This window comes from Bombina bombina, chromosome 5 (genome assembly GCF_027579735.1).
Source record: "Bombina bombina isolate aBomBom1 chromosome 5, aBomBom1.pri, whole genome shotgun sequence".
In the NCBI taxonomy this organism is placed as follows: Eukaryota; Metazoa; Chordata; class Amphibia; order Anura; family Bombinatoridae; genus Bombina; species Bombina bombina.
In genome coordinates, this window is record NC_069503.1 from 721,106,465 (window position 1) to 721,133,860 (window position 27,396).

The 27,396-nt window shown below is 40.9% G+C and overlaps 1 protein-coding gene across 2 annotated transcripts in view; it reads right to left on the reverse strand.

Annotated features, from left to right (window-relative positions):
* Window positions 1–27,396, reverse strand: part of RANBP9 (RAN binding protein 9) — a 365,674-nt gene that overhangs the window by 207,125 nt on the left and 131,153 nt on the right. For both annotated transcript variants that reach the window (XM_053714757.1, XM_053714758.1), the window contains 2 exons: window positions 26,609–26,631; window positions 16,187–16,362 (listed from right to left, as the gene is read on the reverse strand). In XM_053714757.1, the coding sequence (XP_053570732.1) occupies window positions 16,187–16,362; window positions 26,609–26,631 (199 nt within the window). The remainder of the gene's footprint in view (window positions 1–16,186; window positions 16,363–26,608; window positions 26,632–27,396) is intronic.

Consider the following 27,396-nt stretch of genomic DNA (forward strand, 5'->3'; position numbering starts at 1 on the left):
CAAACGTTCAATTTCCAAGCAGTCAGCTTCAGAGAAGTTAGATTTTGATGTTTGAAAGGACCCTGTATCAGGAGGTCCTGTTTCAGAGGTAGAGACCAAGGTGGACAGGATGACATGTCCACCAGGTCTGCATACCAAGTCCTGCGTGGCCATGCAGGTGCTATCAGAATCACTGATGCTCTCTCCTGTTTGATTCTGGCAATCAATCGAGGAAGCATCGGGAAGGGTGGAAACACATAAGCCATCCTGAAGTCCCAAGGTGCCGTCAGGGCATCTATTAGGACTGCTCCTGGATCCCTGGATCTGGACCCGTACCGAGGAAGCTTGGCGTTCTGTCGAGACGCCATGAGATCTATCTCTGGCTTGCCCCAACGTCGAAGTATTTGGGCAAAGACCTCCGGATGAAGTTCCCATTCCCCCGGATGAAAAGTCTGACGACTTAAGAAATCCGCCTCCCAATTCTCCACTCCCGGGATGTGGATTGCTGCCAGGTGGCAAGAGTGAGACTCTGCCCAGCGAATTATCTTTGATACTTCCATCATTGCTAGGGAGCTCCTTGTCCCTCCCTGATGGTTGATGTAAGCTACAGTCGTGATGTTGTCCGACTGAAACCTGATGAACCCCCGAGTTGTCAACTGGGGCCAAGCCAGGAGGGCATTGAGAACTGCTCTCAATTCCAGAATGTTTATTGGCAGGAGACTCTCCTCCTGACTCCATTGTCCCTGAGCCTTCAGAGAATTCCAGACGGCACCCCAACCTAGAAGGCTGGCGTCTGTTGTTACAATTGTCCAGTCTGGTCTGCTAAATGGCATCCCCCTGGACAGATGTGGCCGAGAAAGCCACCATAGAAGAGAATTTCTGGTCTCTTGATCCAGATTCAGAGAAGGGGACAAGTCTGAGTAATCCCCATTCCACTGACTTAGCATGCACAATTGCAGTGGTCTGAGGTGTAAGCGAGCAAATGGCACTATGTCCATTGCTGCTACCATTAGGCCGATTACCTCCATGCATTGAGCCACCGACGGGTGTTGAATGGAATGAAGGGTGCGGCAAGCACTTTGAAGTCTTGTTAACCTGTCTTCTGTCAGGTAAATCTTCATTTCTACAGAATCTATAAGAGTCCCCAGGAAGGGAACTCTTGTAAGTGGAACGAGTGAACTTTTCTTTTCGTTCACCTTCCATCCATGTGACCTTAGAAATGCCAGTACTAACTCTGTATGAGACTTGGCAGTTTGAAAGCTTGAAGCTTGTATCAGAATGTCGTCTAGGTAAGGAGCTACCGAAATTCCCCGCGGTCTTAGTACCGCCAGAAGAGCACCTAGAACCTTTGTGAAGATTCTTGGAGCTGTAGCCAATCCGAATGGAAGAGCCACAAACTGGTAATGCCTGTCTAGAAAGGCAAACCTTAGATACCGGTAATGATCTTTGTGAATCGGTATGTGAAGGTAAGCGTCCTTTAAGTCCACTGTGGTCATGTACTGACCTTCTTGGATCATGGGTAAAATTGTCCGGATAGTCTCCATTTTGAATGATGGAACTCTTAGGAATTTGTTTAGGATCTTTAAATCCAGGATTGGTCTTAAAGTTCCCTCTTTTTTGGGAACCACAAACAGATTTGAGTAAAACCCTTGTCCCTGTTCCGACCGTGGAACTGGATGGATTACTCCCATTAACAATAGATCTTGTATGCAGCGTAGAAACGCTTCTTTCTTTGTTTGGTTTGTCGACAACCTTGACAGATGAAATCTCTCTCTTGGAGGAGAGTGTTTGAAGTCCAGAAGGTATCCCTGAGATATTATCTCTAGCGTCCAGGGATCCTGGACATCTCTTGCCCAAGCCTGGGCGAAGAGAGAAAGTCTGCCCCCCACTAGATCCTATCCCGGATCGGGGGCCCTCAATTCATGCTGTTTTAGTGGCAGCTGCAGGCTTCCTGGCCTGCTTGCCCTTGTTCCAGGACTGGTTAGGTCTCCAGCCTTGTCTGTAGCGAGCACCAGATCCTTCTTGTTTTGGAGTAGTGGAAGATGATGCTGCTCCTGCTTTGAAATTCCGAAAGGAACGAAAATTAGACTGTCTAGCCTTAGGTTTGGCTTTGTCTTGAGGTAGGGCGTGGCCCTTACCTCCTGTAATGTCAGCGATAATTTCTTTCAAACCAGGCCCAAATAAGGTCTGTCCCTTGAAAGGTATATTAAGTAATTTGGACTTAGAAGTTACATCAGCTGACCAGGATTTTAGCCACAGTGCTCTGCGCGCTTGAATGGCGAATCCGGAATTCTTAGCCGTAAGTTTAATTAAATGTACTACGGCTTCCGAAATGAATGAATTAGATAGCTTAAGTACTCTAAGCCTGTCTGAAATGTCGTCCAGCGTAGCTGAACCAAGATTTTCTTCTAGAGACTCAATCCAGAATGCCGCTGCAGCCGTGATCGGCGCAATGCATGCAAGGGGTTGCAATATAAAACCTTGTTGAACAAACATTTTCTTAAGGTAACCCTCTAATTTTTTATCCATTGGATCTGAAAAGGCACAGCTATCCTCTACCGGGATAGTGGTACGTTTAGCTAAAGTAGAAACTGCTCCCTCCACCTTAGGGACCGTTTGCCATAAATCCCGTGTGGTGGTGTCTATTGGAAACATCTTTCTAAATATTGGAGGGGGTGAGAACGGCACACCGGGTCTATCCCACTCCTTAGTAATAATTTCAGTTAGTCTTTTAGGTATAGGAAAAACGTCAGTACTTGTTGGTACAGCAAAATATTTATCCAACCTACACATTTTCTCGGGTATTGCAACTGTGTTACAATCATTCAGGGCCGCTAACACCTCCCCTAGTAAAACACGGAGGTTTTCCAGCTTAAATTTAAAATTTGAAATATCTGAATCCAATCTGTTTGGATCAGAACCGTCAGCCGCAGAATGAAGCTCTCCGTCCTCATGTTCTGCAAGTTGTGACGCAGTATCTGACATGGCCCTAACATTATCAGCGCACTCTGTTCTCACTCCAGAGTGATCACGCTTGCCCCTTAGTTCTGGTAATTTAGCCAAAACCTCAGTCATAACAGTAGCCATATCTTGTAATGTTATTTGTAATGGCCGCCCAGATGTACTTGGCGTCGCCATATCGCGCACGTCCCGAGCGGGAGATGCAGGTACTGTCACGTGAGGCGAGTTAGTCGGCATAACTCTCCCCTCGTTGTTTGGTGAAATTTGTTCAATTTGTACAGATTGACTTTTATTTAATGTAGCATCAATACAGTTAGTACATAAATTTCTATTGGGCTCCACCTTGGCTTTAGTACAAATAGTACAGGTCTCATCTTCTGAATCAGACATGTTTAACAAACTAGCAAATAAACTTGCAATTTGGAAATACTATACAAGTAAAATACAATGAAAAAAACGAACTGTGCTTGAAAAGCACTGAATATATATAACAGATGAAATCAATCAGCTTTGTAAAACAAAATGCAACTTAGCAAAGGCTTGTACCCAGTAGCAAGAAATAACTAACCCTGAGGCATAAAAAAGTTAAAGAATAAACGTTTTTTATCACAGTCAACTACAATCTTACAGCTCTGTTAGATTACTTCCCTCAAATTAGCTTTGAAGATCCCTGGGTTCTGTAGAGATAAACCGGAACATGCAGGAAAAAACAATGAGCTTTTGACTGAAATTTTTGATGCGTAGCAAAAGCGCCAAAAAAGGTCCCACCCCCTCACACACAACAGTGAGAGAGATTAAAAACTGTCATAATTAGATCCAGCAACTGCCAAGTGGAAAAATAGTGCCCAAACATTTTATTCACCCAGTACCTCAGAAAATGAAAACGATTTTACATTCCAGCAAAAACGTTTAACATAATTAAGAATTATTAAAAAGCCTGTTGTATTTCTATTAGGCTAAAATCTTATATACACAGTGTAATTCCAGTGAAGTACCATTCCCCAGAATACTAAAATGTAAATTATACATACATGATATAATGTCGGTATGGCAGGATTTTCTCAGCAATTCCATTGTTAGAAAATAAAAACTGCTACATACCTTTTTGCAGAATAAATTGCCCGCTGTCCCCTGATCTGAAGTTTACCTCTCCTCAGATGGCCGAGAAACAGCAATATGATCTTAACAACTCCGGCTAAAATCATAGTAAAAACTCTGGTAGATTCTTCTTCAAACTCTACCAGAGAAGGAATAACACACTCCGGTGCTATTAAAAAATAACAAACTTTTGATTGAAGAAATAAACTAAATAAAATCACCATAGTCCTCTCACACATCCTATCTAGTCGTTGGGTGCAAGAGAATGACTGGGGGTGACGTAGAGGGGAGGGGCTATATGCAACTCTGCTGGGTGAATCCTCTTGCACTTCCTGTTGGGGAGGAGTAATATCCCAGAAGTAATGATGACCCGTGGACTGATCACACTTAACAGAAGAAATTATGTTTTCTCTTGTTAAGTGTGTTCAGTCCACGGGTCATCCATTACTTATGGGATACCAATACCAAAGCTAAGTACACGGATGATGGGAGGGACAAGGCAGGAACATCAAACAGAAGGAACCACTGCCTGTAGAACCTTTCTCCCAAAACCAGCCTCCTAAGAAGCGAAAGTGTCAAATTTGTAGAATTTGGAAAAAGTATGAAGTGAAGACCAAGTTGCAGCCTTGCAAATCTGTTCAACAGAGGCCTCATTCTTAAAGGCCCAGGTGGAAGCCACAGCTCTAGTGGAATGAGCTGTAATCCTATCAGGAGGCTGCTGTCCAGCAGTCTCGTAGGCTAAACGTATTATGCTACGAAGCCAAAAAGAGAGAGAGGTAGCCGAAGCCTTTTGACCCCTCCTCTGTCCAGAGTAAACGACAAACAGAGAAGAAGTTTGTCTAAAATCTTTAGTCGCTTGTAAGTAGAACTTCAGAGCACGGACCATGTCTAGATTATGCAAAAGACGTTCCTTCTTTGAAGAAGGATTAGGACATAACGATGGAACAACAATTTCTTGATTGATATTCCTGTTAGAAACAACCTTAGGTAAAAACCCAGGTTTAGTACGCAGAACTACCTTGTCTGAATGAAAGATCAGATAAGGAGAATCACAATGTAAGGCAGATAACTCAGAGACTCTTCGAGCCGAGGAAAACAGAATTTATGCTTACCTGATAAATTACTTTCTCCAACGGTGTGTCCGGTCCACGGCGTCATCCTTACTTGTGGGATATTCTCCTCCCCAACAGGAAATGGCAAAGAGCCCAGCAAAGCTGGCCATATAGTCCCTCCTAGGCTCCGCCTACCCCAGTCATTCGACCGACGGACAGGAGGAAATATATATAGGAGAAACCATATGGTAACGTGGTGACTGTAGTTAGAGAAAATAATTCATCAGACCTGATTAAAAAACCAGGGCGGGCCGTGGACCGGACACACCGTTGGAGAAAGTAATTTATCAGGTAAGCATAAATTCTGTTTTCTCCAACATAGGTGTGTCCGGTCCACGGCGTCATCCTTACTTGTGGGAACCAATACCAAAGCTTTAGGACACGGATGAAGGGAGGGAGCAAATCAGGTCACCCAAACGGAAGGCACCACGGCTTGCAAAACCTTTCTCCCAAAAATAGCCTCCGAAGAAGCAAAAGTATATAATTTAAAAAAAATTTGGTCAACAGGAACCTCATTCTTGAAGGCCCATGTGGAAGCCACAGCCCTAGTGGAGTGAGCTGTGATACTTTCAGGAGGCTGCCGTCCGGCAGTCTCAAAAGCCAATCTGATGATGCTTTTAAACCAAAAGGAAAGAGAGGTAGAAGTTGCTTTTTTACCTCTCCTTTAACCAGAATAAACAACAAACAAAGAAGATGTTTGTCTAAAATCTTCAGTAGCCTCTAAATAGAATTTTAGAGCACGGACAACGTCCAAATTGTGTAACAAACGTTCCTTCTATGAAACTGGATTCGGACACAAGGAAGGTACAACTATCTCCTGGTTAATATTTTTGTTGGAAACAACCTTCGGAAGAAAACCAGGCTCAGTACGTAAAACCACCTTATCTGCATGGACCAGATAGGGCGGAGAACACTGCAGAGCAGATAACTCAGAAACTCTTCTAGCGGAAGAAATTGCAACCTAAAACAAAACTTTCCAAGATAATAACTTAATATCTACGGAATGTAAGGGTCCAAACGGAACCCCTTGAAGAACTGAAAGAACTAGATTAAGACTCCAGGGAAGAGTCAAAGGTCTGTAAACAGGCTTGATTCTAACCAGAGCCTGAACAAACGCTGAAACGTCTGGCACAGCTGCCAGCCTTTTGTGAAGTAAAACAGATAAAGCAGAGATCTGTACTTGCAGAAAATCCTTTCTTTAAACCTTCTTGTAGAAAGGAAAGAATCTTAGGAATTTTTATCTTGTTCCATGGGAATCCTTTAGATTCACACCAACAGATATATTTTTTCCATATATTATGGTAAATTTTTCTAGTTACAGGCTTTCTAGCCTGAATAAGAGTATCTATTACAGAATCTTGAAAACCCACGCTTTGATAAAATCAAGCGTTCAAACTCCAAGCAGTCAGTTGGAGGAAAACCAGATTCGGATGTTCGAATGGACCCTGAATAAGAAGGTCCTGTCTCAAAGGTAGCTTCCATGGTGGAGCCGATGACACATTCACCAGGTCTGCATACCAAGTCCTGCGTGGCCACACAGGAACTATCAAGATCACCGAAGCCCTCTCCAGATTGATCCTGGCTACCAGCCTGGGAATGAGAGGAAACGGTGGGAATACATAAGCTAGGTTGAAGATCCAAGGTGCTACTATTGTATCCAATAGAGTCGCCTTGGGATCCCTGGATTTGGACCCGTAACAAGGGACCTTGAAGTTCTGACGAGAGGCCATCAGAACCATGTCTGGAATGCCCCATAATTGAGTTATTTGGGCAAAGATTTCCAGATGGAGTTCCCACTCCCCCGGATGCTCCTCCATCGCCAGGGAACTCCTTGTTTCCCCCTGATGGTTGATATATGTAACAGTCGTCATGATGTCTGATTGAAACCTTATGAATTTGGCCTTTGCTAGTCAAGGCCAAGCCTTGAGAGCATTGAATATCGCTCTCAGTTCCAGAATGTTTATCGGAGAAGAGATTCTTCCCGAGACCATAGACCCTGAGCTTTCAGGGGTTCCCAGACCGCGCCCCAGCCCACCAGACTGGCGTCGGTCGTGACAATGACCTACTCTGGTCTGCGGAAGCTCATTCCCTGCGACAGGTTGTCCAGGGTCAGCCACCAACGGAGTGAATCTCTGGTTATTTGATCTACTTGTATCGTCGGAGACAAGTCTGTATAATCCCCATTCCACTGTCTGAGCATGCACAGGTGTAATGGTCTTAGATGAATTCGTGCAAAAGGAACTATGTCCCTTGCCGCAACCATCAAACCTATTACTTCCATGCACTGCGCTATGGAAGGAAGAAGAACAGAATGAAGTACCTGACAAGAGCTTAGAAGTTTTGATTTTCTGGCCTCTGTCAGAAAAACCTTCATTTCTAAGGAAACTATTATTGTTCCCAAGAAGGGAACTCTTGTTGACGGGGACAGAGAACTTTTTTTCTATGTTCACTTTCCACCTGTGAGATCTGAGAAAAGCTAGGACAATGTCCGTATGAGCCCTTGCTTTTGACAGAGACGACACTTGAATCAGGATGTCGTCCAAGTAAGGTACTACTGCAATGCCCCTTGGTCTTAGCACCGCTAGAAGGGACCCTAGTACCTTTGTGAAAATCCTTGGAGCAGTGGCTAATCCGAATGGAAGTGCCACAAACTGGTAATGCTTGTCCAGAAAGGCGAACCTCAGGAACCGAAAATGTTCCTTGTGGATAGGAATACGTAGGTACGCATCCTTTAAGTCCACCGTGGTCATGAATTGACCTTCCTGGATGGTAGGAAGGATCGTTCGAATGGTTTCCATTTTGAACGATGAAACCCTTAGAAACTTGTTTAGAATCTTGAGATCTAAAATTGGTCTGAATGTTCCCTCTTTTTTGGGAATTATGAACAGGTTGGAGTAAAAACCCATCCCTTGTTCTCCTAATGGAACAGGATGAATCACTCCCATGCTTAACAGGTCTTCTACACAGTGTAAGAATGCCTGTTCGAAGATAATTGAGACCTGTGGAACCTTCCCCTTGGGGGTAGTTCCCTGAATTCCAGGAGATAACCTTGAGAAACTATTTCTAGCGCCCAAGGATCCTGAACATCTCTTGCCCAAGCCTGAGCAAAGAGAGAAAGTCTGCCCCCCACCAGATCCGGTCCCAGATCAGGGGCCAACACTTCATGCTGTTTTGGTAGCAGTGGCAGGTGACTTGGCCTGCTTACCCTTGTTCCAGCCTTGCATCGGCCTCCAGGCTGGCTTGGTTTGAGAAGTATTACCCTCTTGCTTAGAGGGTGTAGAATTTGAGGCTGGTCCGTTTCTGCGAAAGGGACGAAAATTTGGTTTATTTTTAGCCTTAAAAGACCTATCCAGAGGAAGGGCGTGGCCCTTTCCCCCAGTGATGTCTGAAATAATCTCTTTCAAGTCAGGGCCAAACAGTGTTTTACCCTTGAAAGGGATGTTAAGCAAAAGCGCTCTGCGCGCCACGATAGCAAACCCTGAATTATTCTCCGCTAATCTAGCTAATTGCAAAGCGGCATCTAAAATAAAAGAGTTAGCCAATTTAAAAGCTTGAACTCTGTCCAAAACCTCCTCGTACGCAGCTGTAGTGACAGGAACAATGCATGAAATTGGTTGTAGAAGGTAACCTTGCTGAACAAACATCTTTTTAAGCAAACCCTCTAACCTTAAATCCATAGGATCTTGAAAGCACAACTATCTTCTATAGGAATAGAAGTGCGTTTGTTTAGAGTAGAAACCGCCCCCCTCGACCTTGGGGACTGTATGCCATAAGTCCTTTCTGGGGTCGACTATAGGAAATAATTTCTTAAATATAGGGGGAGGACAAAAGGTATGCCGGGCCTTTCCCACTCCTTATTTACTATGTCCGCCACCCGCTTGGGTATAGGAAAAACATCGGGGGGCACCGGAACCTCTAGGAACTTGTCCATCTTACCTAATTTCTCTGGAATGACCAAATTGTCACAATCATCCAGAGTAGATAATACCTCCTTAAGTAGTGCGTGGAGATGTTCTAATTTAAATTTAAAAGTTACAATATCAGGTTCTGCTTGTTGAGAAATTTTCCCTGAATCTGAAATTTCTCCCTCAGACAAAACCTCCCTCCTGGCCCCTTCAGATAGGTGTGAGGGTATGTCAGAACAGATATCATCAGCGTCCTCTTGCTCTTCAGTGTTTAAAACAGAGCAATCACGCTTTCTCTGATAAGTAGGCATTTTGGAAAAAATGCATGCAATAGAATTATCCATTACAGCCATTAATTGTTGTATGGTAATAAGTATTGGCGCACTAGATGTACTAGGGGCCTCTTGTGTGGGCAAAACTGGTGTAGACACAGAAGGGGATGATGCAGTACCATGCTTACTCCCCTCATTAGAGGAATCATCTTGGGCAATATCATATCTATGGCATTATTATCCCTACTTTGTTTGGACATTATGACACAAATATATCACATATATTTAAAAGGGGAGACACATTGGCTTTCATACATATAGAACATCGTTATCTGATGGTTCAGACAGGTTAAACAGGCTTAAACTTGTCAACAAAGCACAAAAAACGTTTTACAATAAAACCGTTACTGTCCCTTTAAATTTTAAACTGAACACACTTTATTACTGAATATGTGAAAAAGTATGAAGGAATTGTTCAAAATTCACCAAAATTTCACCACAGTAACTTAAAGCCTTAAAAGTATTGCACACCAAATTTGAAAGCTTTAACCCTTAAAATAACGGAACCGGAGCCGTTTTTACATTTAACCCCTATACAGTCCCAGGTATCTGCTTTGCTGAGACCCAACCAAGCCCAGAGGGGAATACGATACCAAATGACGCCTTCTATAAGCTTTTTCAGTGGTTCTTAGCTCCTCACACATGCATCTGCATGCCATGCTTTCCAAAAACAACTGCGAATTAGAGGCGCGAAAATGAGGCTCTGTCTATGACTAGAAAAGGCCCCCAGTGAAAAAGGTGTCCAATACAGTGCCTGCCGTTTTTATTAAAACAATCCCCAAGATTTAACAACTATTAAAAGTAATAATCTGCCAAATATACTTAGTAAAGTAATCGTTTTAGCCCAGAAAAATGTCTACCAGTTTTTTAAGCCCTAATGAAGCCCTTTATTCTTTTACTTAAACTAATGGCTTACCGGTTCCCATAGGGAAAATGACAGCTTCCAGCATTACCAAGTCTTGTTAGAAATGTGTCATACCTCAAGCAGCAAAGTCTGCCCACTGTTTCCCCCAACTGAAGTTACTTCATCTCAACAGTCCTGTGTGGAAACAGCCATCGATTTTAGTAACGGTTGCTAAAATCATTTTCCTCTTACAAACAGAAATCTTCATCTCTTTTCTGTTCCAGAGTAAATAGTACATACCAGCACTATTTTAAAATAACAAACTCTTGATTGAAGAACAAAAACTACATTTAAACACCAAAAAACTCTAAGCCATCTCCGTGGAGATGTTGCCTGTGCAACGGCAAAGAGAATGACTGGGGTAGGCGGAGCCTAGGAGGGACTATATGGCCAGCTTTGCTGGGCTCTTTGCCATTTCCTGTTGGGGAGGAGAATATCCCACAAGTAAGGATGACGCCGTGGACCGGACACACCTATGTTGGAGAAATAGCCATCAAAAACAAAACTTTCCAAGATAAAAGCTTAATATCAATGTAATGAAGGGGTTCAAACGGAACACCCTGAAGAACTTTAAGAACCAAGTTTAAGCTCCACGGAGGAGCAACAGCTTTAAACACAGGTTTAATTCTAGCCAAAGCCTGACAAAAGGCCTGGACGTCTGGATGCTCTGCCAGACGTTTGTGTAAAAGAATAGACAGAGCTGAAATCTGTCCCTTTAGCGAACTAGCGGATAAACCCTTTTCTAAACCCTCTTGTAGAAAAGCTAATATCCTAGGAATCCTAACCTTACTCCATGAGTAACTCTTGGATTCGCACCAATATAAATATTTACGCCATATCTTATGGTAAATTTTTCTTGTCACTGGTTTCCGAGCCTGTATTAATGTATCAATAACCGAATCCGAAAACCCACGCTTTGATAGAATCAAGCGTTCAATTTCCAGGCAGTCAGCCTCAGAGAAATTAGGTTTGGATGGTTGAAAGGACCCTGAATTAGAAGGTCCTGCCTCAGAGGAAGAGACCATGGTGGACAGGACGACATGTCCCATCGGTCTGCATACAAGGTCAGGTCCTGCGTGGCCACGCAGGCGCTATCAGAATTACCGATGCCCTCTCCTGTTTGATCCTGGCAATCAGCCGAGGTAGCAACGGAAACGGTGGAAACACATAAGCTATGTTGAAAACCCAAGGGGCTGCTAATGCATCTACCAGCACCGCTCCCGGGTCCCTGGACCTGGATCCGTAGCAAGGAAGCTTCGCGTTCTGGCGAGATTCCATGAGATCCAGGTCCGGTTTGCCCCAACGACGAATCAGTTGAGCAAATACCTCCGGGTGAAGTTCCCACTCTCCCGGATGAAAAGTCTGGCGACTTAGGAAATCCGCCTCCCAGTTCTCTACGCCTGGGATGTGAATCGCTGACAGGTGGCAAGAGTGAGACTCTGCCCAGCGAATTATCTTCGAGACTTCCAACATCGCTAGGGAACTCCTGGTTCCCCCTTGATGATTGATGTAAGCCACAGTCGTGATATTGTCCGACTGAAATCTGATGAACCTCAGCTTTGCTAACTGAGGCCAAGCCAGAAGAGCATTGAATATTGCTCTTAATTCCAGAATGTTTATTGGGAGGAGTTTCTCCTCCTGAGTCCACGAACCCTGAGCCTTTAGGGAATTCCAGACTGCTCCCCAGCCTAGAAGGCTGGCATCCGTTGTTACAATCGTCCAATCTGGCCTGCGAAAGGTCATTCCTTTGGACAGATGAACCGGTGACAACCACCAGAGAAGCGAATCTCTGGTCTCCTGGTCCAGATCTAGCAAAGGGGACAGATCTGAGTAATCCCCGTTCCATTGACTTAGCATGCATAGTTGCAGCGGTCTGAGATGCAGGCGCGCAAATGGCACTATGTCCATTGCCGCTACCATTAAGCCGATTACCTCCATGCACTGAGCTACCGATGGGCTTGGAATGGAATGAAGGACACGGCAAGCATTGAGAATCTTTGATAACCTGGACTCCGTCAGGTAAATCTTCATCTCTACAGAATCTATAAGAGTCCCTAGAAAAGGAACCTGTGTGAGTGGTAACAGAGAACTCTTTTCCACGTTCACTTTCCACCCATGCGACCTCAGAAATGCTAGAACTATCTCTGTATGAGACTTCGCATTCTGAAAACTTGACGCTTGAATCAGAATGTCGTCTAGGTACGGAGCCACCGCTATGCCTCGTGGTCTTAGTACCGCCAGAAGTGAGCCCAGAACCTTCGTAAAAATTCTCGGGGCCGTGGCTAACCCGAAGGGAAGAGCCACAAACTGGTAATGCCTGTCTAGAAAGGCAAACCTCAGGTACCGATAATGATCTTTGTGAATCGGTATATGAAGGTAAGCATCCTTTAAGTCCACCGTGGTCATATATTGACCCTCTTGGATCATGGGTAGGATGGTTCGAATGGTTTCCATCTTGAACGATGGTACCCTTAGGAATTTGTTTAAAATCTTTAAGTCCAAGATTGGTCTGAAGGTTCCCTCTTTTTTGGGAACCACAAATAGATTTGAATAAAATCCTTGTCCCTGTTCCGATCGCGGAACTGAGTGGATCACCCCCATGATTAAGAGGTCTTGTACACATTGTAGAAATGCCTCTCTCTTTACTAGGTTTGTCGAAAACCTCGAAAGATGGAACCTCCCTTGTGGAGGAGAGGATTTGAAATCCAGAAGGTATCCCTGAGATATAATCTTTAACGTCCAGGGATCCTGCACATCTCTTGCCCAAGCCTGGGCAAAGAGAGAAAGTCTGCCCCCCACTAAATCCGTCTCTGGATAGGGGGCCCTGACTTCATGCTGTCTTAGGGGCGGGAGTAGGCTTTCTGGCCTGCTTGCCCTTGTTCCATGTATGGTTGCCTTTCCAACCTTGTCTGTAACGAGCAGTAGTTCCTTCCTGTTTTGGAGCGGAGGAAGTCGATGCTGCTCCTGCCTTGAAGTTACGAAAGGCACGAAAATTAGACTGTTCGGCCTTTGGTTTGGCCCTGTCCTGAGGAAGGGCGTGGCCCTTACCTCCCGTAATGTCAGCAATAATTTCCTTCAAGCCGGGCCCGAATAAGGTCTGCCCTTTGAAAGGAATGTTAAGTAGCTTAGACTTGGAAGTTACATCCGCTGACCAGGATTTAAGCCAGAGCGCTCTGCGCGCCTGTATGGCGAATCCGGAATTTTTAGCCGTAAGTTTGGTTAGATGTACTACGGCATCTGAAACAAACGCATTAGCTTGCTTAAGGGTTCTAACTTTGCTCAAGGCCTCATCCAACGGCTCTGTGCGAATAGCCTCTTCCAGAGACTCAAACCAGAATGCCGCTGCAGCCGTGACAGGCGCAATGCATGCAAGAGGCTGCAATATAAAACCCTGTTGAACAAACATTTTCTTAAGATAACCCTCCAATTTTTTATCCATTGGATCTGAGAAAGCACAGCTATCCTCCACCGGGATAGTGGTACGCTTGGCTAACGTAGAAACTGCTCCCTCCACCTTAGGGACCGTCTGCCATAAGTCTCGTGTGGTGGCGTCTATAGGGAACATTTTTCTAAATATCCGGGGAGGGGAAAAAGGCACACCGGGTCTATCCCACTCCTTACTGATAATTTCTGTAAGTCTTTTTGGTATAGGAAAAACGTCAGTACACACCGGTACCGCATAGTATCTATCCAACCTACACAATTTCTCTGGAATTGCCACCGTGTCGCAATCATTCAGAGCCGCTAATACCTCCCCTAGTAACACACGGAGGTTCTCAAGCTTAAATTTAAAATTTGAAATTTCTGAATCCGGTCTCCCCGAATCAGAACCGTCACCGACAGAATGAAGCTCACCGTCCTCATGTTCTGCAAGTTGTGACGCAGTATCAGACATGGCTCTCGTGTCATCAGCGCGCTGTCCTTAACCCAGAGCTATCGCGTTTGCATCTTAATTTGGGCATATTATATAATACTTCTTTCATAACATTAGCCATATCATGCAAAGTGATTTGTAAGGGCCTAGATGTACTAGGTGTCTCAATCCTACGCATCTCCCGAGCGGGAGACGCAGGTACTGACACGTGAGGAGAGTTAGGCGGCATAACTTCCCCCTCGTTGTCTGGTGATAGCTTCTTTATCGGTACAGATTGACTTTTATTCAAAGCAATATCAATACAATTGGTACACATCGATCTATTGGGCTCCACATTGGCTTTTGAACATGATGAACAAACAGTTTCCTCTGAATCAGACATGTTAAAACAGACTTAGCAATGAAACTAACAAGCTTGGAAATCACTTTCAATAAGTTTTACAAGCAATATAAAAAACGCTGCAGCGCTTCAAAAATACAGATATAATTAAACAATTCTTAACAAGAAGTGTACTATTAGCAGAGGATTGCACCCATTAGCAAAAGGATGATTAACCCCTCGGTACCCAAAACGGATAAAACAGATATCAATTAAGATTTAACGCTTTTAATCACAGTCAGCACACTGTCACAGATCTGCTGTGACTGATTACCTCCCCCACAAATGAAATTTGCAGACCCCTGAGCTCTCTAGAGACGTCCTGGATCAAGGAGGAAGAAGCAGAAGACTGTGCAATAATTTTAACTGCGCAATAAGGCGCTAAAACAAGGGCCCTCCCACTCCAATCACAACAGTGGGAGCCCTGATATAACGGTTTCCATGCAGAAAAATATGTTAGCCATGTGGAAAAAATCATGCCCACGATTTATCACCAAAGTACCTCACAAAAAAACGAATAACATGCCAGTAAACGTTTTATTAAAAAACAACATTTTTCAATGTCATGCAAAGCTATCACTAAGCCTGCTACCAGTCGCTACCACTGCAGAGAAGGCTTAAGTATAATTTCAGTGTTAACAGTATTTTCTCAGTCAAATTCTAGTCCCTAGAATATAACTCAACTGCGCATACATTTATCAGCCTGATACCAGTTGCTACCACTGCATTTAAGGCTGTACTTACATCATACGGTAAAAGCAGTATTTTCTTAGTCAATTCCATTCCCAGAAAATAAAGTACCGCACATACCTCATTTGCGGAGGACCCCGCATGCTATTCCCAGTCTGAAGTTACCCCACTCCTCAGAATGTCGAGAACAGCCAGTGGATCTTAGTTACGCCTGCTAAGATCATAGATAGAAAACGCAGGCAGTTTCTTCTTCCAAATACTGCCTGAGATAGAAAAACAACACACTCCGGTGCCATTTAAAATAACAAACTTTTGATTGAAGAATAGTTAATAGATAATAGTTAAGTAAAAACTCCAGATCCTCTCGCGACCTCCTTCTTTGTTGAGGGTTGCAAGAGAATGACTGGATATGACATGTGAGGGGAGGAGCTATATAGCAGCTCTGCTTGGGTGATCCTCTTGCAACTTCCTGTTGGGAAGGAGAATATATCTCATAAGTAATGGATGACCCGTGGACTGAACACACTTAACAAGAGAAAGCAGCTATTTCATATACACTAATAAACATAAATCATGCATTTGATACTCTGTAGCTGGTTTAACAGTCATTGGAAATACATAAAGGGGAAAACAAACTATTTTAGTGTACACTGTCCCATTAAAAGTATATACATTTATTTTTTTCAAAATATTTTTATTGAACTGCCCAGAGGCCCACATTTTATGCTGATGGTTTTAATTTAGTTAATTTATGTGATATTTATATGATATTCTTATGATTGATATCTTGTTCCATACTGTCTACATTTATGTTCAAACTGAAATTACACTTATTGGTTTCTCATCTTCGTTTTGAAGACTTTACAGATAAAGTTTCCGTCTGTTTTTAGAAATCAGTTTATTAGCTAAAATAACAACTGGCCTACAGAGAATGAATCCGTTGTCTGCCTACCTTTGTATTATGGATTGCCACTCTCCTCCTACAGGAAACCTTTCAATCTGTGCTTGAATTTTTGTTCTCCATTCTCGAATGTAATCGTCTATGTCAAACACAAATGGAGTCTGTCCAAAATTTGCATCAACTACTTCTCCTGGTGTCTGAAGTCCTACTGTTGGATATAAATTTGGCTGTGGAGGAAGAAAAATAATCTTAAAAGAGAGAGTTAAAAAAAAATCCACAAGTAATACTAATCCCCTTATAACAGTTTTCCTACCAACAAAAAGTAATGGCACATCAACCCATTTGGCTTAGTGCCATTTCACTTGCCAGTCCAACAGCTGCTTTTAGTTGTTTGGACTCAGTGTTTTTTCTTCTATGAGATAACAACACAAATCATTCCTTGTTTTTCTTTTTTTTAGCAGGCCAGGTACTTTTAGAAAACTTAAGTTTGCATAAATAACCAAATAAGGGAAAAATCCACCATACTAAAAGTAGTAAATGATAAAACACAAAGTGGAGATTTCTGAATATTGGTCACCAAGATATGGTGCAGTACCAAAAATGAAGTGAACAGTGGTGATGTTGAAACAGAGGCAAAAAGAGAATAAGATCAAACTAAGGGGTTAAAGAGCAATGAGAATCGAGCATTAGTCCTAGAAGACTAAAATTAGAAAGGAATGTATGTCTGTTTAAATACCGGCTTAAGAAATTACTATTAATAAACTAAGCCAAATCAGTGCTAAACCACTTTAAAGGAAGGGAAGAAAGCAGGCCTACCCCAATGTCTTTCTTTACCTGCACCTAAGTAAGGAACAATTCATGGTCAAATCCTACGTATGTGTATTAGCATGTGATCGGTTAGCAAGGGTTCTTTTGTTCTGGGGGACAGGGAAAATCAGTGAAAAGAAAAAACATAAAACATACTCATTTGACAAAATAAAAGTTGCATAATTCATTGCAAAGTTATTCCCAGATATGAGTGTACATTATCATGCAGCTTACAATATGTGTTTAGTTTCCCATTAAGAACATATCAATAAATTATATAATACATCTTCTGAATTCTTCATGAATGTGTATGAGGAATTTTATGAAGATGTAAAGAAATCCTTAGAACTTTTGACCCAAGAAACAAGAGACTAAGGCAGCTAAAAGAATATGATTCTTAAAGATATCAGTTCTTTGGTGTAAAGTATTATGATTATTTGCGGGTGTGACAGAAGGAATCCTCAAATCTTCCAAAACCTGTAGTTTGGAAACCACAGTGGTTTGTAGTAGTGATTTAGGATTGAGAGCTTGAAAAACCACAGTGAAGGAAAGAAAACAGGTAGTTAATTTGTAGGTTTCTGTAAGATTAGAAAAATGCCAAGAAACCAATCTGTAAGTAACTGGTTTGGCATCATCATAGCCGATGTCACATGATCAACACAATTAAAGCAAAAGGTTTACCTGTCAGGGAGTAGCTTAGGTTTACAACAGACATAATAATTGCATGGATTTTGCTGTATATCCAGGTAACTTACACAGAACCATGTTCTGAATTAGGGATGTCATCTTCCATATAGATTTCAACTCTTAGTCAAAATCTAACAAATGGCCAAGACATCTGGTTTGGACCAAACAGTAAAATCAATCACACTTAAGTAACACTTGCTGGCAGGTCAAGAGATTGTCTCACCCAGAATAAATTGGTGGTAACATTTGCCTATGCAAGAGCTTATAAAAATCAAAATAAATTATCGGCACCATCACAAACCAGATCAGTTTCAGAATACTGTTAATAAGAACAGAGATGTTAGACTACCTAAACATCTCGGGGTCGATCCGATAAAAATCGTCGCCCGTAAAAGCTGGCGACGCCAATATTTGCGCGGGTTTGGTATCCTATATACGGCGTAACCTAGAAGTTACGCGCGTATATTTCTGCCGTCGCCCGTAGTTTTTTGGGCCATAGGCAGGTATACCAAACCCGCGCAGTTTGGTATCCAATATACAGCGTAAGGACTTACGTGGCGAAAATGGAGAAATCTTACTCCATTTTCACCTCGCCACAAAAAGCAGCCGTAAGAAGCCTTACGCTGACTATTGGAGCCCCGTAACTCCCTAAACTGGCTGCTAAAATAAACCTAACACCTAACGCATGCGCAATGTCTATCTCTCTGTCAACCGCGATCTGCTAAAATAAACCTAACACCTAACGCATGGCACAAGTAGTCAGCGCACCCGGCACATAGAGACAAGAGGCACACGGAACTTGGTAATGGAGCAAATTTAATGCAATGTATATTCAGAAAACATTACATTACATGGCAAATAGTGTATGGTGGCAGGTTCTACCGGTTAAAGGTTCAAACAGGTCAGACGCGTTTCCAAGCAAATAATTCACATATTCCTCAGTGACCATACTGCTTACCCACTGAAAAACGCCTTATATTCATGCAGGAGGAACTCCCATTTAATTACATGTCCAATGAAAATAGGACTTAGGAGTGGCTTTGAAGAGTGGGTATGCAGTAAAGAGGGGGATGTATTATAGCACATTACATTACAAAAATATATTGACAGGTATACAGGATACAAACATTGAAAATTTGTTATCATTAAATAAACAAAAAACACACTACATCAGTGTATAAAATTGAAATACCAGGAACCTGTTCAATATGGGATAATGAAGCTAAAAAGAAAAATAAATAAAAAATATATTATAACAAAGGATATTTGCCAACAAGATTTAAAGTGACAGTGTAATACTAAATAATAATATTATAATTATTAATAGACTGGTTATATATTAGTGTTAAATTATTATGAATATTATTGTTATTACTGATCTACATATAATTTAACATCCCACTCTGAGTTTAACCCAGTGGGTAAACGGGTATCCAAATGAAAAATCCAAAACACCTCTCTTTTGCTGAGGATAAGACCTCGATTACCTCCTCTTGGGTGTCTTGGAATCATTTGGATAGCCTGAAAAGACAACAAAGAACTGTCAGAGTTATGATGTCTCTTGAAATGCAGGGATACTGGAGTAGTAGACTCCGGGTCTTCAATGGAGCGTAAATGCTCCAGAAAACTATCTTTCATGGCACGGGTCGTCTGACCTACGTATTGCCTGAAACATCCCTTGCACGTCAGTAGATAAACCACATAACAAAAATTACATGTCATATGTTCTCTGATCTGAAAAGATTTATTAGTGGCAGTGGACACAAAAGTAGTTCCAAAAGTGGCATAGGAACAAGACTTACACCTCCTGCTGCCACATTTGAAAAATCCTGGTTTAATAGAAAGCCAGTTAGTTTTCAAAGGTACTTTAGGCAACATGGATGGGGATAGTAAATTCCCCAACGTTTGTGCCTTACGTGATACGAAACACGTACCCTCCTCTAAAATACTCTTAAGACTCTCATCAGTATTTAGAATAGGAAGAGCCTTACGCACGATATCGCATATTTTGCCATATTCAACACTGTATGCTGTAATAAACTTAAGCTTATTAGATCTACTCTGTCTTTTGGAAATATCAGACTGAAAAAGATCTTTTCTTTCCACTTGATCAACCTCTTGTTTAATCTGTTCCAGAACTGTCTTAGAGTACCCTCTTTCAATTAATCGAACAGTTAAATCATGAGAATATTTTAGATAACTCTTAGGGTTACTGCAGTTTCGTTTAACCCTTATATACTGGCTCTTAAGAATGGAATTGATAGTGTGTTTAGGATGGCATGACCGGGCATCAAGAATGGTATTTCCTGCACTTGGCTTTCTAAACAATTCAATGTCAATACTCATAGTCTCCAAGTTAGAACACAATTCGATAACCAAAAAAGAAATCGAAGATTTATTGGCCTCCATTGTAAATTGGAGGTTTAAAAAATTGTCTTGGAGATACAAAAGAAACTGTTCAAGAAGAGTTTCAGGACCCTTCCAAATTAATAAAACGTCGTCAATATAACGACCGTAATAATGAATGTATTGTCTGAAGGGGTTTCCATCTCCATAGACGTGAGACAGCTCCCACCAACCCATATAAAGGTTGGCGTAAGAGGGGGCAAACTTAGCCCCCATCGCTGTCCCACGCCTCTGGAGATAGAAAGCCCCCTCAAACAAAAAGAAATTATGAGTGAGTAAATACTCCACCGAATTCTTAATGAACAATTTCAATGCCTCATCATAATTGGAAAAATGATCCAAGAAAAATGTGATTGCCTGGATGCCCTTGTCATGAGGAATACAGGTATACAATGAGACTACGTCAATCGTGACAAAAATGTATTCCTCACGCCATTCAAGGCTTTCCAATTGTCTAATTACATCTGACGTGTCCCTTATGTACCCTGATAGATTCAAAACAAATGGTTGAAGATAACCATCAATCAATTCTGAGAGAGGCTCATTCAAAGAGCCAATCCCGGCCACGATGGGTCTGCCAGGGGGGTTAGTGGCGTGTTTGTGAACTTTCGGCAAAAAATGAATGAACGCATGCGCAATGTCTATCTCCCTGTCAACCGCGATCCCCCGCCGCAATCCCTAATAAAGTATTTAACCCCTAAACCGCCGCCATCTACATAAACTAACGCCCTACTGTGAGCCCCTAAAACCGCCACCATCTAACTGATCTATCCCCTAATGTGAACCCCTTACACCGCCGCCATCTATATTAAAATTATTAAACCCTAATTTAATCTACCTACCCCGCCGCCAGCTACATTATCTATATTAACCCTAAGTATATTATAGTTAATATAGTTATTACATTATATATATTAACTATATTAACCCTAATTATATTAGGGTTAATATAGTTACTATAGTATTTATATAAACTATATTAACTCTAGCTAACCCTAACACCCCTAACTAAATTCTTATTAAATAAATCTAATTCATATTATAAACTAAAATATTCCTATTTAAATCTAAATACTTACCTATAAAATAAACTCTAAGATAGCTACAATGTAATTAATAATTACATTATAGCTATGTTAGGGTTTATATTTATTTTACAGGTAAATTGTTAATTATTTTAACTAGGTATAATAGCTATTAAATAGTTATTAACTATTTAATAGCTACCTAGTTAAAATAATTACCCAATTACCTGTAAAATAAATCCTAACCTAAGTTACAAATACACCTACACTATCAATAAATTAAAGAAACTACAAATATCTATCTAAAAATACAATTAAATAAACTAAACTAAATTACAAAAACAAACAAACACTAAATTACAAAAAATAAAAAAAAATATTACAAGATTTTTAAGCTAATTACACCTATTCTAAGCCCCCTAATAAAATAATAAAGCCCCCCAAAATAAAAAAATTCCCTACCCTATTCTAAATTAAAAAAAGTTCAAAGCTCTTTTACCTTACCAGCCCTTAAAAGGGCCTTTTGTGGGGGCATGCCCCAAAGAAAACTGCTCTTTTGCCTGCAAAAAAAAACACAATACCACCCCCCAACATTACAACCCACCACCCACATACCCCTAATCTAACCCAAACCCCCCTTAAATAAGCCTAACACTACCCCCCTGAAGATCTCCCTACCTTGTATTCACCCAGCCGGGCCGAACTCCTCATCCGATCCAGGCGATGTGTTCCAGCAAGCGGCAGTGAAGTCTTCTTCCATCCGGGCGATGTCTTGAAGCAAGCGGCAGAGAGTCTTCTTCCATTGGCGACGTCTTCAAGAAAATCGGCATCTTCAATCTTCTTTCTTCGCTCCTCCGCCGCGGAGCATCCTTCTGGCACGACGACTTCCCGACGAATGAGGTTCCTTTAAATGAAGTCATCCAAGATGGCGTCCGCCGAATTCCGATTGGCTGATAGGATTCTATCAGCCAATCGGAATTAAGGTAGAAAAATCTGATTGGCTGATTGAATCAGCCAATCAGATTCAAGTTCAATCCGATTGGCTGAACCAATCAGCCAATCGGATTGAACTTGAATTTATTGATAGTGTAGGTGTATTTGTAACTTAGGTTAGGATTTATTTTACAGGTAATTGGGTAATTATTTTAACTAGGTAGCTATTAAATAGTTAACTATTTAATAGCTATTATACCTAGTTAAAATAATTAACAATTTACCTGTAAAATAAATATAAACCCTAACATAGCTATAATGTAATTATTAATTATATTGTAGCTATCTTAGGGTTTATTTTATAGGTAAGTATTTAGATTTAAATAGGAATATTTTAATTAATAATATTAATATTAGATTTATTTTAATAAGAGTTTAGTTAGGATGTTAGAGTTAGATAGGGTTATTATACTTAATATAGTTATTATATTATATATATTAACTATATTAACCCTAATTATATTAGGGTTAATATAGTTAATATCGTTATTATATTATATATATATTAACTATATTAACCCTAATATAATTAGGGTTAATATAGTTAATATAGCTGGCGGCGGTGTAAGGGGATTAGATTAGGGGTTAATACATTTATTATAGGTGGCCGCGGTGTAGGGGGATGTAGATTGTAGGCAAAAGAGCAGTTTACTTTGTGACAAAGCCCCGCCAAAAGCCATTTTAAGGGCTGGCAAAAGAGCTGTTACTTTGGAGCATGCCCCGCAAAAATCCCTTTTAAGGGCTGGCAAAAGAGCTGTTACTTTGGGGCATGCCCCGCAAAAAGCCCTTTTAAGGGCTGGCAAAAGAGCTGTTACTTTGGGGCAATGCCACGCAAAAAGCCCTTTTCAGGGCTATTTGTAGGGTTAGACTTAGGTTTAGTGGTAGGGATAGTTTAGTATTTTAGGGGTTAAATAATTTAATATAGATGGCGGCGGGGTAGGGGGATTAGATTAGGGGTTAATAATTTTAAAATAGATAGCGGCGGGGTAGGGGCTCACTTTAGGGGGTAGGTAAGGTAGATGGCGGCGGTGTTAGGGGCTCACTTTAGGGGGTTATAGATTTAATATAGCTGGCGGCGGTTTAGGGGTTAATAACTTTATTAGGTAGCGGCGGGCTCCGGGAGCGGCGGTTTAGGGGTTAATACATATTTTATTGTTAGGATAGTGAGGGGGGATAGCGGATAGAGGGTTAGACGTGTCGGGCTATGTTAGGGAGGCGTGTTAGACGTGTCGGGCTATGTTAGGGAGGCGTGTTAGACGTGTCGGGCTATGTTAGGGAGGCGTGTTAGACAGTGCGGGTAATTTAGACTTTAGTCAGGTTTTGTAGGCGCCGGCAGTTTCTAACGTGCCGCAAGTCACTGGCGACGCCAGAAATTTGTACTTGCGCAGATTTCTGGACATCGCTGGTTTATCAGACTTACGGCACGTTAGCATCTGACGGCGACATATATGGGATAGCTCGAGTTGCGAGCTGAAACTGCGGGCGACGCGGGTTCCCTCGCTTGTGCCGCAAACTACGATCTATATCGGATCGACCACCTCATGTTTAACCAATAGTAAACCTATAAGCATCTCAGGCTCTGTGTTAGCTTGTCTGGGCTAAGTGTAGATCTAAAACATGATCTCTTGCTAGATGTTGAGCAATGGAGTTGGTGAATCTTACTTTATACTTGTTTTATAACTATGGATAAAAACATCTGGATTACTATACATGGTGACAAAAAAAACCTGTCTTGAAACATACTACTAGACTAATTATTTGTGACAGATTTCCAGCCATAAGCACCGAGCAAGCAACACTGGATTGTAAAGAATAAGGAGTTATTGTACAGCACACTATTTATTTGTGAGTCAAACTTAAACATATATAAATGCTTGCCAGACAATTTTTTTAAACAGTATACTGGGAGAACTTATGCTCTACAACATTTCACATGCTCGAGTCCCTAGATTATTATCTGAAGTCCCTTCAAGGGACATTAATCACTAACTCAGTTTTACAAACATAATACTGAGGTTATTCCTTGCCTTCCTCTAATCATGGATTCCGCCATGTTGTTCCAGTGCTGATGTGTTTGCACATGTGCGGCAACTCTCCTTTACATAATACATGAATTACCTGACTCACTGCTGCAACTAAAACCGATGTTACAAGCTACCCCAAACTTATGTCTCTGCACCCTAAACCTGTCGACTGTGAGCTCTCCGAAGCAGGGCCCTCTTCCTCCTATACTAGATTTGTTTAGTTTTGTATTTTATAAAGTCCTTGTCATTGTATACCCCTATCGTACCCAGTGCTACGGAATTTAGCGGAGCTATACAAATAAATAAAATAATAATAATAATATAGTGATGCTAAATAATAGAACTGGTCAAATAGCAAAGGCTATATGCTAAAAAAACGTAAGATAAAGGAGGAAGAAAACAACCCTATCTATGACTGAAGATGCTATACGAATTAAAGAAAGAATAAGTATAATTTATTACTGATACTGCAATATAATTTTACCAGAGCAAAAAGTCAGCTATTTGAAGCACATGTGGAAGTCTGGAGCTGTACACGGTCTGAAGTACCCTGGTGTTTAGAAAAAATAAACTCTGCAGCTGAATGAGATACATAGATGTAGCATACTGCATGTGAATCGGTAGTATAAACTCTCTTAAAAGCTCATTCAAAATCACACTCTGGTGGTCAAAATGTATGGCTTATGACATGAAATACATGTAGAGCATGGATCCGAGAGGCAGCTCTAGCTCGCCATTAGCTGATTTGGATTAAAGGGCCATTATAGTCGAAACATTACATGCTCTAATCCGCTGGCTGAGCATCATGGAAAATGTAGTTCAGAAACCTATGGAGTGCCAAAGTTGATCACCCTTTCTTAGAGCATGTAATTTCCCCCTGCAAAGGGGTTAAACACACAGTAAATGTTCCGCACAGGACCCTCTGTGCACTGCTGGTCCCGAGCTTAGTTATGCGACTAGCACTGATGATTGGATCAGCAGTGGGTTCAGCTCGGGACCAGCAGTGCACCGCGGATCGCTAGCAGAACATCTATTATCCAAGAACCATATGGGAATGGCATGTGTGAAATTTGTGAGTGGTATGAACCCTGCAGTTCCAACTAAATGTTGTATAGTCAAGATGAAATTTGACCACTAACTAGAAATGGGGCAGACCTCCAAGATTAGTAGCAAACTCCAATAAAAAAAACGTAACAAAAAATGGAGTGAGAAGAAATAGGTGGGGTTAAGAAGGCTTTCCAAATCAGCAGATTGATGTTTCTATATTTCTCCACTGGAGGTTTTTAAGGTTAACCCAAAGTTAATAAATCATCTTGTTTCATATCTTGTCACCGTTAATATATGATAAATAATTGTTTAAAGCTTCCAGATCTCATTTTGATTTAACAAGATTTTGCTTTGATTACTATAAAACTATTCTGTGCACTTCTTACTGAGAAGAGTGTCTTTTATATGACAGCAAGCGGCCGCTGAACATTGGAGGTTTTCCACAGTATTTATATTGCAATGAACTGCTGGAAATGATTTTGCTGAAAATGTATGGTCGGTAGCAGACATCATTTATATCTGAAGCATGAGATGACAATTAGTCTCACAAATAATAGCAAATATTTTACTGTAATTTCAGAATGATGAAAGCTAAAATAAATGACTAACAAGCTTTTACCCAAGACCTTATTAATACTGCACAGGTAAGTATTACAATACAGTAGTCGTATCATTCAGCAAATGCCATTTCAACAATTTTTAGCCTTTTTAACTGGTTTTAAACATGAAAACTTATGAGGCAGAAATATTTTTTAATTATTCGTTAACATTTATTCACAGTCAAAGTGAAAGCACAAAAAGCTAATGATAGTGATGGGGTTATTAGTCTATTGTGTACTTGGAGTTTATATTACATCAGACATCTAGCCACCAGTTCCATGTATGGTTAAAAGGATAGACAGGTAAAAATTTAAATATTCATGGGTGCATTTCAATTTTAAATATACTTCCATTAGCAAAAATTAATCATTTAGTTTTTTAGTGGGATACACACATATGCTATGAGGGCCCATACACCCATTTCAATTTCACCTTTCTTTCCTTTTAAACTGTCTGCTATCATCCTGATGTTTTAATAGAGTATTTCCCTCATTTGATATTATGTTTAGTTTTTGGGAAATCGATAATTACACAGAACTGCCTTGTCCTAATTATTACACAAAAACTGGAATGGCAGTTTATAAGATAAACCAGACACCTATATTATACAATATAAACAGTCACTAAATACATGGTTTTAAAGACTAACAACCATTCAGGAGAATCTTAAAGTGTATCTAACTTTACATAATATGGTAAAGTGTTTTCATAAACAAGAAAATTACTATGAGATAGCCCATTTTAATAAATAATGAAATAAATTGTTTATTTTGAAACTTGACAAAGTGTAAAAATCTTAAATTTTTATAGAAAAAAAAATTATTACTGAGGGTTACACTTTTTTAGATTTTAAGGTGCTTTATTTATTGTACAATAAAACTTACCGGAAGATCTGTAAATGCAATACCTGTTTAAGGAAAAGTAAATATAAAATGATTACTATTATTAGGAGGTAAAAAAGTGAACAATACTTGTTGCATCTATGTGCTTTTGTAACTTAAAGGGACATAAATACTAAATACATTTTATAGCTATATTATTGAGGTTATTCCATACCTCCCTCTAGTCATGGGTGTCACCATGTTAAAATCTAGCTTTCACTACATTCCAGTGATGACATGTGCAACTCTCTTAAAAGGACATGGTACCCAAACTTGAAAGTGATGCAGCATAGCTGTAAAAAGCTGACAAGAAAATATCTCTAAGTAAAAAAGAAACAAATTTTACCTCAAAATTTCCTCAGTAGCCACATCCCATTTTAGCCAATTAGGATACTAGTCCTGGGACTTGCAAGGGAGCGTGCATTCAGCATGTGCAGACAGTCATGTTATTTCCCTCCTCACTGTTAGGAAGTTTACTATGAAACCTCGCGAGATTTCAGTAAATTCTCATAAGATCACAGTAAAGAAGATGAAGTGATGATGATGCAGTGATGATGCTGATTGGAAGTAGTAGAACATCTGTAGCAACTCCTCAAACAAATACAATGTGATACAAAGTAAAAAAAACAACAAAGTTTTATTGAAGCATAACAGCAGCTAAAAACAACAGCTCATGTTTCACATGAATGGGGTATCCAAATGTGCATAAACAGCAGACATGTTTTGTGCAGGGCTTCTGCACTTGTTCACCGCTATACACTGCACATCTGGATGCTCGTTTTAAAAGAAAA